Genomic DNA, 13,943 nt, shown 5'->3' on the forward strand with positions numbered 1-13,943 from the left:
CGTTGATTTATAACACAGGGGTTAGCATGGGGATATGGACTTGATTACGACCAGGGGTCTATCTGTGTGGAGTTCGTATGTTCTCCCTGTGTTCACGTGGGGTTTCCTGCCACACGCCAAAACTATACAGGTAGGTTAATTGGCTTTTGGAAAAAATTTTTTTATGTATATATGTGCACTAGGGAATTCAGACTGTAAGCTCCAATGGGGCAGAGACTGGTAAATCTCTGGAAAGTACTGCGTAATGATAATATAACGTGGTGCTACACAATAAACAATAATAAATAAGTAATATTAGAACATGCTACAAATACAACTGGTATTAACAAAGTAACATACCACTAATGTATAACGCTCATAAATCTTGTACTCAAAACTAACTACTTAAAGTTCCAGAAAATAACTTTTAGTCCCTGGGAATGTCCCTAATTTTTCAGTATGGACTAACTCTGTTAGGATATAGCATATAATTCTCAGTATCAGTTCTTAGTCTCTGGGTTTTATAACTTGGAATGTTGGAATTCCTAGGATACTTCCATTTGATGAGCGCTTAAGAATATTTATTAAATACTGGAGAGGAAAAAAATGGGAAAAAGTTGCTGTAATCTTTACCAACCAAAGAAGCGCTCACTATTCAGACTCACTCCTGGTGCACTCCAAATTGAGAGAATAAATGGGAATAGGTTCCTGATTCATTAAGGATCTTAACTTAAGAAACTTCTTATTTTAGTCTCCTGGACAAAACCATGCTACAATGCAAGGGGTGCAAATTAGTATTCTGTTTTGCACATAAGTTAAATACTGACTGTTTTTTTCATGTAGCACACAAATATCAACTTTAAATTTCAGTGTACAAATAATCTATCAAGTATTTGTGTGTTACATGAAAAAACAGTCAGTATTTAACTTATGTGCAAAACAGAATGCTAATTTGCACCCCTTGCATTGTAACATGGTTTTGTCCAGGAGACTGAAATAAGAAGTTTCTCAAGTTAAGATCCTTAATGAATCAGGCCCCAGATTCTGTTCTACTTTATATAGCAGCCAAAAATATTTTTTATTTGATAGTTCACTATAGAGCAATAATAGTATCAGGACCTACTATCTAACGAGGAACATCGAAAAAAAAAAGGCACCAGTCTTATAAATAGGTCACTCCCTACTACTGTATAGAACCATTACAGACACAGTACTACAGTCTCTCTCACAGACTGAGTACTACAGTCTCTCTCACAGACTGCACCACAAATCTCCTCATAACACGCACAACCTTCGCCATTTATCAAATTCCGTACGGAGCATTCTCATTGGTTGTTCTGCCAGTAACTGGCCACCAATCACACGAGTCTGTACAGCGGCCAATCGTGCCCTGCTTTACATTTTCGGAGATATTTTGAACTGAAGCCACACCTCCTACAGTGCTTCGCCCTGGGGCGTGTCTGGCAAGGGGGGCGGGCTGTTTAGTTACGCTCTGTCCAATCAGGTGAAGCGCAGGCTTGTCTGCGGGCCAATGACAGCGGCTCTTACACCAGCTTTGTATCGGGGACGGTGCTGGAGGCAGCGCGGTGTTTGAAACGTTATCGCTGGACGGACGGGAAGACTGGAAATGACAGGAGCTGGAGACCGCTAGCGGGTGACAGGTCAGTGCGGGCTCCCGGGGTCACACTATCCTGGGTTACACTGCCAGAGACATACATGCTGCATTCTGCTCAGCCCATACCTGGTGCACTGCAAGTCCCAGCATGCCCGGCCAGCTCTGTGCATCAAACTTCATTGGATATTTCCATTGTCAATAAAATCATATTTAGCATCCCACAATGCAATGTATTTTGTGGTGTGTGTGTATATATATATATATATATATATATATATATATATATATATATATATATATATATTGCCATATCATTTGCTAAGCTTGTCCTTGATGTACTGTGCATTACATGTCTATGTGTTATTTTACCAAGACTGAAATGCAAAATTACAAATGAAGATTATGGCTGATAAAAATGTTGTAGCAATTGCTATGTTTTTAAACCAGGTGTAGTAGGATCTCCAGCTGTTGTTGCTTTTCATCTTCAAGTCTCTGTGTGCTCTATCAGGAGACAGGGCATCAGAGGCTGGCTGGCAAATTTTACAGGGCATGCTGCAACTTGTAGTTCTACCACATCTGGTGTGTTATTTATAGGTTGTGAATATCTACCCAATATGGTGCTGGTATAATTTGTTGACTGTGTGTCTGGTACAGTCAGCCTCCATCTGTATGTAGATATGTGCATAACATATATGCCTTAAGCTGGATACACACTACAGAATTTTCCACCAACTTTTTATGCCAATCGATTTTTACATGCGATCGATGTTCCGATTGCTCGGTCCATGGACTTTCGACCATTGTGTCACTGCACACACTGACCCGACTTTTGAACGAGCGGTCGTATGTCGGCTGATTGAGCCGATTATTGGACGAAAACCGTGTAGTGTGTACCCAGGTTAAGACCCCAGTTGGGGTAATATTGATATTGTTATTTATTATTATTATTATTATTACATTTGTTTAGTGTATGAGCTGTTTCTGTTATTCTTCTTAGATGTGTGTCATGTAGAGAGTGGTAAATAGCTATGCAGCAATAATCTTTTTTTTATTCCAGATATTTAATTGGAAGGGATCTCGTACAGCAGTACAATGAGTTGGGTTGTGGAAGAGTGGAAGGAAGGTTTGCCCACAAAGACCCTGCAGAAGATCCAGGAGCTGGAGAGTCATGTAGATAAACTGAAAAAGGAACGCCAGCAAAGGCAGCTCCAGCTGGAGTCTCTGGAGGCAGCCATCCAAAAGCAGAAGCAAAAGGTAGCATTGGATGAGAGAATAGTCTATGACATACAAAGTATCATGGTGCTGAGGATAAAATGGTGAAATTAGCGGTTTAATCTACGGAGCTCTGGTATTACTTGCCAGAGCATCGTTGTGCTAGGTACATATTGGAGAATTTTCCGACCAATCTGTTATCTATAACGATTGTTCCTGCGACTGGAGTCCGATCGGTCGGATGATTCATGCATGACACCCACAGGCAAACCGGGGGGGGGGGGGGAAGGTTTCTAGTGCCTGGAAACCCCCCCTTTACGCCTGGGGCACTGTATAATTGAGGTGGCTGGACCCTGCCCCCGCTTCACACGGCTCTTCTTGAAAAGGGAGAGCTGCGTGCACCTAACAGTAGTGCACGCAGCATTGCTCATGTATATTATGGAAATAGGAAGAGTTGGAGAGCAGCCAAGCACTGTCTAATATTATAGCCACGCCCCCATGCATGATGGTCACGCCCACTGGCGGCGTGGTGTGGAAACCCCCCTCTACAAATCCTGCATTTGCCCCTGACACACCGCACACTACCTTCAGTTTTGTGCACTTCATCTGGTCCAATAGTAGTTTAGTGAATGACAACACAATAGTCACTCATTCATTCCTGTCACACTGATTAAAACCGCCTTGTTATAGCTGTCCACATGTCCTTATGATTTTTGTTAGCTTCTGTGACTCTAAAACAAAATATTCAGTCTCGGAACGGACAAACAAACCATTCCATCTACAGCACTCTCTACCTTTAGTCACCAGGACTGAAAGATCATGACTCTGTAAACTCTATGGAGGTCGTGAGTGCATACACACTACATGATTGGAACGAGATTATTAAACAGTACGACCAACCAAATGAAACGACAATCGGCACTTTTGAACGATTGTTCATTGTGTGAATATACAGACTAACATGATATGTGGCTGAGCGGTCGTTTATCAGGTGATTGGCCCGGCCTACGGCCTTGGGTAGACTTGTTTTTGTTTTCTATTTTCTCTGCATAATTTAAAAATTTTTTTTTTTAAAGCTGCACTTAAAGTCAGTGTATTGTTTTTTTCTTGCTTTATTTTTAATAGGCATCATTTGCTTCTTGCCGTAGGTAATTGCATAGTTTTCAGGAGCATACAAGAGCATATTGCAATAAACAAAATAAGAAATGAAAATGCCTATGGCTTTTAATAATTGTGGCTTTCTCTGTTGTGGATGCACTGAACAGGTTGAAAGTGAGAAAGGAGAAGTGACTGCACTGAAAAGAGAGAATCAGAGTTTAATAGAATTATGTGACAACCAGGAGAAAACCAGGCAGAAACTGACCCATGAACAGCAGGTGAAAGACACTCAGATCAACTTCCTGGAGGGACAGCTGAGTGCAAGCAAAAAGCACATTGAGAAGCTGGAGCAAGAACTGAAGAGGTCAGCAAGTTGGGTAACCTATATGTAGAGTGAAAGCTATATGTATATGGCAGGTAGAGGTGACACATTAGTCTAACCAACTTTAATAACATTTTAAGCTTAAAGTCTATCTTTGTGGAATTTGTCCTCCTAAAATAGTCTTAGCTGAGCCAATGGTCACTGTGTTCCAGTACAAATTGTCCTGCCTGTCCTATCATTTAGCGCTGATTAGATGCTAATGATTCCAAACCAGCTGACATCCAGCAAATGTTTCCTATTTTCTAACTTCTGTGTCTCTATGATCTAGGCATAAGAATGACGTGGAGAGAAGCCAGCAATCGTTTAATGCCGGGGACATGTCTGTATGTGTTACCCCCCAGAAAAGTGTTACTGTCTCGTTTACACCCATTAAGTACAATGGTAACACGTTATTTTACTTCTTTTCTTATCGCCATTTAAATTTGTCACTTTAAAAGACTCTTTAACATATCAAGTGTTTTGCAGACTGTAAATATGAGGAGCTGCAGGAGAAGTACAATAACGAGGTGGAAGAAAGGAAGAGACTGGAAACAGAGTTAAAAATTCTTCAGATTAAAGTAAGCAGAAGGAATGCGTAAGAATAATCTCCATTAATAATTACGTCATCGCCGTCATAGTCTATTTATAAGGGGCCACAAAACTCTGCAGCGTCGGATATATGGTATCAAATTGTTCAAAAACCAAATTATGCATAGAACTAAAATAAGGGGGTTTCGCAAAGGGCTGACCAGTGACCGCTGGCTGGATAAATTACATCTGCTGTAGATTATATATCGCTGCGGTACTGACGGCCACTAGCCACCAATGTTGAATAGACCCCGGTATTTTACTGTTATATAGTTATTCACAACACTGTTCTGTTTCAGATAATGCTTAATATCAAAATCATCATAGAGAACCTTTTGTTTTTCCTGCTCTAGATGGTCAGCCAGTCTTCTCAGCCCACTTCCCAAAACACCATGAATCACCGCGACATTGCACGGCACCAGTCCTCCTCGTCTGTCTTCTCTTGGCAACAAGAGCGGACACCAAGTCGCGCGTCATCCAGCAGCCACGACACGTCCCTCAAGAGAAGTTTTCCTTCAACCCAGTGTCCGTGGGAGCAAGAGGAGACGCCAAGCAAAAGAGGCTTTAAACCAGACAACTGTAACAGAAGTTTCTCTGACTCTTATAACAATTCAGCAAATGATCAACTTAAGAACCAAAATCAAGGTGATCTTCAATTCTTTGTTTTTGTGCATCTGTGTATTTCCTCTAACCCCAATAACTGCCCCCTTCCCACCACCTCTCTGCCATGTCCTTAAGCACCGGACAGTCTTGGCTGTTCTCCATCAGGGCTATACAGCAACTGCATTGAATGGGTATGTGGGGAAGACCTGGCCCCACCATATAATTACTGTATGTGGGTTGGTGGATGGATGGGCCCAATTTTTACTGTTAAAATGACTGACTGCTTCTTGCGTCTTAGGGGGCAACTCCATTAGTTGAGAGATTCCTCGCCTGTCATTTTTATGTACCAGAGATTTACAATTACAAGACCTGTGGACTGATCACCACTGAGTTTGAGTTTGCCCATGTCAATAGTGCTCAGCTTCCAACCACATGATAATGATTCTGTTGACTATGACCAGACGTATCCTTACATGGAAGGAATCGTTATCTCCTCTTCTTTGTAGTTATTTTAAATCCGTATTTTGGAGACTTACAAAATGTCAACTGGCTCACAGCTAGAATATTGGTTCTGAATAACCTTATCAAACGTAATTGAATAACTATTATGTACTTAATTCCCTACGTAGAGCTGAGATCCAAAATCAACGAGCTGGAAGTACGTTTACAAGTTCAAGATAAAGAGCTTAAGAATCAGCTCAACAAACTCCAAGAGACTCGGACGCTCTTAGAAAAGTCCCAGACGGAGCTGGTGGAGAAAGACAAAGCTCTGTCCAAAAGCCGCGATGAGTTTGCCCGGGTTACCACGCAGTTCGAGCAGTCTGCAGATAAGGTATATGACATATTTTGGAGTGTGCGTCAGCTTCACTTAGTAAGGCCGGTTTCTTCACCCGCTTGTACCAAATACTGTGCCATGGCACCCTTCCCCTTCAGCTGAGATATCTACCTAGACAGCGGCCCCTGGGGAATTGAGCATTTGGGATGATGGCTATTGGATACTGTAGGAGTCTAAGTAGCACCCCCAACTGCATGTGTGCACAGTTGGCAGCATCCGGCTGTATAAGGGTCCAGTTCTTACTCCGGATAGTGGTAGCAGCTGTATTAATGTTCATTATTAGTAATAGTACATATGTTTGTGGCGGTGTTTCTTCCAGGGAATGCTGGGCGTTCTCCTATTGGCTGCACAACGCTGCAGAGGTATCTAATAAGGCTGTAAATCATGTCTTTCAGTGCGCACAGACGGAACAGAAATTAAAAAAAGTTTCAGAAGAGTTGAGCTGTCAAAGACAAAATGCAGAAAGCGCGCGGATGGCTGTGGAGCATAAACTAAAGGAACGAGAGAAAGAAAACCAACAGGTGATATGACATGTCTTGTTTCTTCTTCATCGGATACGCTCTGTATCGGCGACATATGTTTAGGTGTGATGTTAGTAAATGTCTGGACTTGCCATCTAACTAGTCTCTAGACTAGAGTGGTTCGGTGAATAACATTGTCAGATGCAATGTTAATTGTCATTGTCAGATGCAATGTTAATCTCTCTACCTTCAGCTTATATTGCAAGTATAACCTACTGTGCCGGTGATGTATCGGCTGCTTTGTAACCCTTGTTGTGTGTTTAGGAACTCTTACGTCAGCAAAATTCCCTTAAGAATATTGAGCAGCAGCTGAACCAGATGCAAATCAAACTAAGCCAGGAGTCCCAGCAAGCCAAGAATGAGTTTAACGCAATCCAATCGGAACTGGACCGCGTAAGACACCAACGGTCTTGTGTTATCATTGTCTGTTGCAGAGGGGACACTATTATAATGTTGAATGTAGGAATTCTTGGTTCTAAAATAAACTGCGATGTTAACTGAAATTTGCGGCATCGTTGCCTTACAAATATCGGCATCCAAAAATTCTTTACAGAATTATAAATCTAAGTTCTAGCTAATATAAAGTAATTTAATCATTATCTGCAACCCTGAATAGTAACTTATCTGCACAAAAAAGCGGCTGATCCCTATATATCTTATAGAGACCCTGTAGATGTTAAATGGGGTTGGTAGTAGATGCAGTGGATGATGACGGTCCTGACTGTATGTCGTAATCTCCTCCACATCAGCGCTAACATAACGCCATGATGTATCTAATCCAAGCTCCAAATTCCAGTTATTTCAGATCTGTCCATTTATATGCGTGTTTAAATTTGACAGATAGCCCGACTCTCAGTGGAAGGATAAGTGTCTGGATCGGCCAGTGTATGGTCAAATTTACTGTGCGTTATGTGAGCTAAATCCATATTTGTAAGAATGCAGACTATTAATTCACTAGGGACCAGTGATATCACATTAGTGGTGTACATAGGCTACAAGTTGTATAGAATGTTTCTGATACATTGCTGATCCGTTTGACCGTGTCATTTATGACCCTTGGTAAACACTAACTGGTACAATGATTCCAGCACTAAGGGTATTGCCAGCATAGCTATCCCTGTTTTGACGGGGATTGGAGAGAAACTGCAGGATCTAGTAACCACCTAAGAGGGGAATGTAGATGCACAGAAAAAAAGTCTGAGCGATTCTAAAAGTGCTCTTTAATATACACAAGATTTATGTCTTTATTGATCCTTCTGTGTCAGATATTCACGTGAATCTGCTATTGTTGAGTGAAGATTTTGTTGTTCCACAGGTGACTCATGGGAAGAAGATTTTGGAAAGTGAAGTTGAAGAGATGAAGCAAAAACTGCTCCGGGCGGAACAGGCTCTGTACGCTAGTGAGAGTCATGGGAATGACTTCAAGAGGAATCTGGAGGTAAATGATTTCTAACAAAGATCATGTTGTTTAATTATGTAATGCAGATATTTAAAGCAATATTCTTCTTTAGTTAGTCCAGATTGGAAATTGTCGAAATCCTTCTCTTACAAGAACGCGTCAATTAAAGCAATGATTGAACGTGTGGACCAACAGAACCAGTACATTGAAGTGCATAATCAGATGCGAGTTAGTCTTAACGTGGGAATGTTTACCTGTGATAACTAATACGTAACTTTTACAGTGTGCATTTTTTTTCTAAGTACATGTGTTTCCTTACAGAATGGGAAACTTTTGAACTTCTGTAGATCCTCTCAGTATATTGTCCGGGAAGTTTTCATCCTATTCTTCCCTGGTGCCTCGTTTTTCCCAACATGTGCGACATTTATACCGGGTCCATCTGCTGTCGCCTTTGACACTAAAAATTAAACGCCGGTTTTGCGCTTTGTCTTGCCAATACCATCTGTTGTGCGTGTGATTGCCATACTGTTTCTTTATGTTCCCCTTCGGGAGGGGGGCATATCTGAGTGTTATAATTGTGTGACCTGCCCTTTGTATTTTGGTTTTAGAAACCCGTTTTATAGTTGTTAGTTGTCTTTTATTAACAAATAACGATTGGAAAGAAAGCATTTCTGAGCCTCATCTATATTGTATTTCTGGACTAATTACCAATGTATTCTATGGCCAGACAGACTGATGATGCGGAACATTGGCCAGTCTTATTTTGTTATATAATCCACTCCTGAAAATTCAATAAACCAACAGTATTTTCAATGAAACTGCTCAGGTTGGCTTCCTGCATGACATAAGTGTATAGATTTCACAGGACCATATCTCTGCAACAACCATACTGCAGTGTTAGTCTGGAAACTGATGTTAGATATTAGTGTAAATGGTAGATTGACGATTCTTAGGGGATAATTTAAGAACATTGTGTCATTTACTGTAACCCATAACAATCAATCAAGTGTTTAGTGTCTGCTTTCATTTTCTTAAAAACAAACACCTGCAAAGTATAGTTGTTATGGGTTACAACAAATGTGTGAAAATAGCACCGAGATATTAAATAGGCCTAATTATATTCTATCGTTGGACTATTTCTTATTTCTTGTTCATAATTAAATATGTTCATTGGAAGATCCCAAAATAGTCGGGTTTACCTGCTTGGACAGGTGATGTCTTATGTTTGGGTGAAGACTACTCCACCATAAGAAGAGAAAAGGATTTTTGTTTTTTACGGGATTTGCCGGATACAGTATACATAGGAGTGTATCTAAGCCATGCTGAAAACTCAGCAGACAGTTGTAAAGAAAGAACAATGATGGGCTAGTCCATTAAGTGTCTTGTTAGCCGTCCTTTCAATAGAAAACGTGAACGTTTCTATTTTTACTCTAACCAGTATGTCTATTTTGTTGCTTTTTTAGGAGGCCAAGTCTCGGGAAAATGCAATTAAAAGTCAGCTTGACCAGAAGTCTAAAGAAGCTTCGAAACTAGAAGAGGAATTTAGGACCGCGAACCAAACTATACGACAGAACCAACTGTTTATGGACGAGCTGACAAGTAAGTGATCCCTCTGCAGACGTGTTATCTAGTACATTATAATACAACCATCTGGAGTTGTCTGACTATGAAAGTATTGCACTAGGCATCACTTACGTCTTATTAAATGTCAGCATTCTTCCAATTAACAATATTATAAAACATTTCCATAGAAAACAACTCTAATTCCACAGACTTTGTCCTAACACAGTAACATCTCTGAAACCGATTACAAGGCACCCCCAAGTTATAGCGCAGTCTCCCAATCACATCTACACTAAAAGCTGTGTTGTGAGAACAATCACTTAAAAAATAAATTGTATCCAATGCAAAAATCTGTTTGTGATAGAGTAACAATTACACATTTGAGTGATTTTTATATTCAGCTTGAAACAATGACAAAGCCGTGCGATTTTGGAAAAATGCAATTTATTTATTTTCTACGACTTTTTGATGTATGTATGTATGTGACGCATACTTGCTGACATTTTGTCGCTCGCCTCTGGGAGCCCCCGGAGTCGAGGTCCGGGAGACGGGTTCCGCTGGAAGTGACACCACGATTCGTGTCATGAAGCCACGCCTCCACTCGCTGCACTAGGGAAGTGGCGGAATCCGATAGAGCTCCCTGCTCTTCCGGTAGTCTGGGAGAGCTCTCCAAAATTCTGGAGTCTCCTGAATGTATGATTTGAAGGGGATATGATGAACAATGCCTTATGGGTATTTAAATATTTCTTGTCAATTTGTTGATGAGAGGTAAATGTTGCCTAAATGAAAATCACGGAGCAATGAGGCATTGACGTAATCGCTAAGCTCTGGTGAATCCATGGGATTCTTATTAACTGTTTTGTTTCCCACAAAACGACTGCCTCGTTGCTTGTAGACAGTTGATACGCTGAATTTACTTTCTTAAATATAATGGGTAAGGATATTGCACACGTCTTATTTATTTATTCACATTTTTATTAAGTACTTTTACTTTTCAGTGTTTTCTTTCCACTTCTTTCACAATATAGTAATGTGTTCCTGCAATTACTAGCACTGAATTGGTTTTGTTAAAGAATGACTAAATACTTATAAAGATGGAGCATTAAAGCCTCTTGCATTGTTGTAGCTTTGTTTAAAAGTAAAGTTTCATAGGTTTCCCCAATACTCCACACAAACTGCAACAGCCACCTATACATCATACTAAGGGGATTCAATCTAGGACAAAAAGCTGAAATGATAAAGCATGTCAGTTTGTTGTGATATTGCTGACACTAGGCCTATGTTTGTGTTTGGATGTACCAACCTGCAATCTGTCTGGAGAACCTCTGTTACTCGGGTTAATCTGCCGCATTATAATGAAGATGGAAAAGATCTACTCTCCTAGGTAGTTGCCTTGTAAATGACCGCTCACTGTTAACAACATAATAGGCAGATTCCAAAATTACTCCATGTTACATAGACTTTAATATATATAATATCTAACGTTGGTCATAAAGGTTTGCTTGCTCTTTAATATTTATATTTCATTGTTTGATATTTACTGTTCCTGCTTCACCTAAGAATTTTTTTTATTTTTTTTTTTCATTCTATAGACAAAAATAACAGTTTGGAGGTAGAACTGAAATCAGCTCTTCAGAAACTACAAGGACAAGATTCAACAAATTTGCAAAATCTTAATGTGGCAATGACTAATCTGGAAAAGGAAAGAGATTGTGCTCAAGAATTACTGAAGAAGAGAGAGCGAGACATGAATGAAACCAAGAATGTTCTAGCTGAAATGGTAGCGGAATCTCAGGCTCTGAAGAGTCAACTTGACTGCAAAGAGAAAGAATGCAAAGATTTGATTAGCGCAAATAATTCCCTTTCTATTTGGAAAACTGAACATGAAAATGTTACTAATACACTTTTCAGAGAAAAAGAGGAAATGTCAGCAAGAACGAAAGACTTGGAGTCTGCAAACCAGACACATATGGACCAAATGAACTTACTAGAACATGAGAAGAAAAATTTACTTGCTCAAATCAAAGCCCTACAAGACATTGTTGACGCGAAAATGGCTGATTTAGACGTCCAAAAAGTAACCAGCGTGGACCTTCAACGTCAACTGGAAACCGAAAGCCAGAAACGCCAAAAGGAAACGGAAAATTTGATAAAGAAAATATCTGATCTGGAGACAGAACTTAAACTGCAAGAATTAAGTGGTTCTTCAACACAGATGTCCTATCTGGAGAGCGAATTAGAAAATCAGAAAAAAGTAAATACAGAGTTAAAAATCCAGCATGAAAAACTTTTGGAAAGCCAATTGGATGTCCAGAAAAAACTCCTACAAGTGGAAGTGATGCATGAGCAGTTTGTGTCGGACTCTAGAAGCCAAGTTGAAAGCTTTCAAGACAATCTTTCAGCTAAACAAAATTCTGTTGACTCTCTTGTTTCCGTCATTAAGCAAAAAGATGAAGAAATTAGTATGGTATCGGAAAAAGTGAGACTTGCCAATGCAGACCTCCAATCGGTTCATCAAAGTAACAAAGAACTTAATGATAAACTACAAGAGATTAATCTGCTGTCTGAATCGTGGTCTACAGAGAGAGAAACACTAACAGCGCTAATTAGCTCTAAGCAACAAGACATTGAGAAGCTGACTGCAGAGCTCAACAGTGCCGAGGAATGTAGGAATATACTGAATCACGAGAACACACAAGTACAGCATGCAGACGCTGATTTAAATCATACAATAGAGAAACGAGATACGGATGATTCAAACTACATGGAGGAAGAGGGACCGGAAGACGGGTGCAGCGAAGAAATTAAAAAGAAATCTGAAAATCTAAAACAGGAAATTGCTGAATGTACAGAAAATCTTTGCAGAACTCAAAAAGAGAATAATCGTTTGCTCGGGGTCAATAGAGAACTGTCCACACTTGTTGGAAAGCTCCAGAACAGTGAACTCTCTCTGAATAACGTTATAGATGATTTAAGAGTTTGTTTGAAAGAAAAGGAAACTTCTTTAATAAATATCCAGGCTAGTTTTAAAAAGCTGAAGAGGGATTATGAGGAGAAGCAAATTCCGGCGGAAAATCTCTATGAGCTTTTTAATAATCCTCAAAGTGCTTCCAAATATGGTGTCGATAGCGAGAACGATATAAATTTAGCTAAAAAACCACTAGGCAACTCTGAAAGTCCAATACAAAAAGACAAGACTATTCCGTGTAGTATAGATAAAATCCTAACGATCGAAGATTGTGATGAAATATCGGTAAATAATAATGATACTATCCCTCTCGTTGATCTAACTGAAGACGTTTCTTCATTTACATTTTCAATGGAACCACAAAATCCTTGTGAAAATGAGACGTTATTAATCAATCTGGATCAGCTGACTTTAACAACTGGCAGTGACAGTACAATAACCCTACCGGATCTCCGTCAGCTGCAGTCCCAGCAATCTACCACTCTATCCTCTTTTAGTTCGCCAGCTTCCAAAGAGGAGAGTGACGGAATACGTTGCGGAATGCAGGGAAATAGAAAATCTACTGGCAATGAGCTTGTGGACTTGCTTCTCCAGCAGACCCCTGAACGGCAACACGTCTTGTTTTCTGGAATGAAAAATGAAAACTCTTGTGATTTAAAGGATTTGCTGACGTTTTACCAAATGGAACAGAGCAAACTGCAAAACCAGCATTTAGCCGAAGACCCAATAATGCAACAGAAATTAAAAGATCAAGTGTCTGAACTGGAGACAGAGCTGGCAGCCGAGAAGGCTCGAGCAGAGTGTTTGTCCCGCGAGCTGGACGCCGCACGACTTGAACTTCAAGTTCTGGACTTAAGTGCGCGCTCGCTGTTGTCGTTTGATAGCGATGATGTAAGTGTGTGGGGTATTGCTTATTTTGCAAACATGCAGATTGTGTTTAACTCTTGTAGTGTTCTCTAATATGGGTAACTCCATGTCTGAGAGATGCGTTCTATGCACTCAGGCTTCATAAAATATAAACATATTGACCTGTCACGCCCCAATGACCTCATGGCACTCTCTAAATAAAACGGTGCCCTCCCACTGCCACTAGGCCAGGCCTCAAGCCATTGTATAGTAAGGGGATATCACACATGACTATAACTAATCTGTTGGGTTCTTTGAAGAGCTATGAGGGTTACAGGAGAGACAAACAAGGGCA

The 13,943-nt window shown here is 40.2% G+C and overlaps 1 protein-coding gene across 1 annotated transcript in view; it reads left to right on the forward strand.

The window, feature by feature from the left end:
- The first annotated feature begins 1,535 nt into the window (after positions 1 to 1,535).
- Positions 1,536 to 13,943, forward strand: part of CENPF (centromere protein F) — a 28,412-nt gene continuing 16,004 nt past the window's right edge. Inside the window, exons 1-12 of the mRNA XM_075204245.1 lie at positions 1,536 to 1,640; positions 2,652 to 2,848; positions 4,072 to 4,268; positions 4,555 to 4,667; positions 4,752 to 4,843; positions 5,207 to 5,498; positions 6,086 to 6,288; positions 6,687 to 6,812; positions 7,077 to 7,205; positions 8,128 to 8,250; positions 9,675 to 9,810; positions 11,367 to 13,633. Coding sequence (XP_075060346.1) covers positions 2,687 to 2,848; positions 4,072 to 4,268; positions 4,555 to 4,667; positions 4,752 to 4,843; positions 5,207 to 5,498; positions 6,086 to 6,288; positions 6,687 to 6,812; positions 7,077 to 7,205; positions 8,128 to 8,250; positions 9,675 to 9,810; positions 11,367 to 13,633 — 3,840 coding nt within the window. The 5' untranslated portion in view covers positions 1,536 to 1,640; positions 2,652 to 2,686. The remainder of the gene's footprint in view (positions 1,641 to 2,651; positions 2,849 to 4,071; positions 4,269 to 4,554; positions 4,668 to 4,751; positions 4,844 to 5,206; positions 5,499 to 6,085; positions 6,289 to 6,686; positions 6,813 to 7,076; positions 7,206 to 8,127; positions 8,251 to 9,674; positions 9,811 to 11,366; positions 13,634 to 13,943) is intronic.

The sequence above is a fragment of the Mixophyes fleayi genome, chromosome 3, assembly GCF_038048845.1.
Source record: "Mixophyes fleayi isolate aMixFle1 chromosome 3, aMixFle1.hap1, whole genome shotgun sequence".
Classification (NCBI taxonomy): domain Eukaryota; kingdom Metazoa; phylum Chordata; class Amphibia; order Anura; family Limnodynastidae; genus Mixophyes; species Mixophyes fleayi.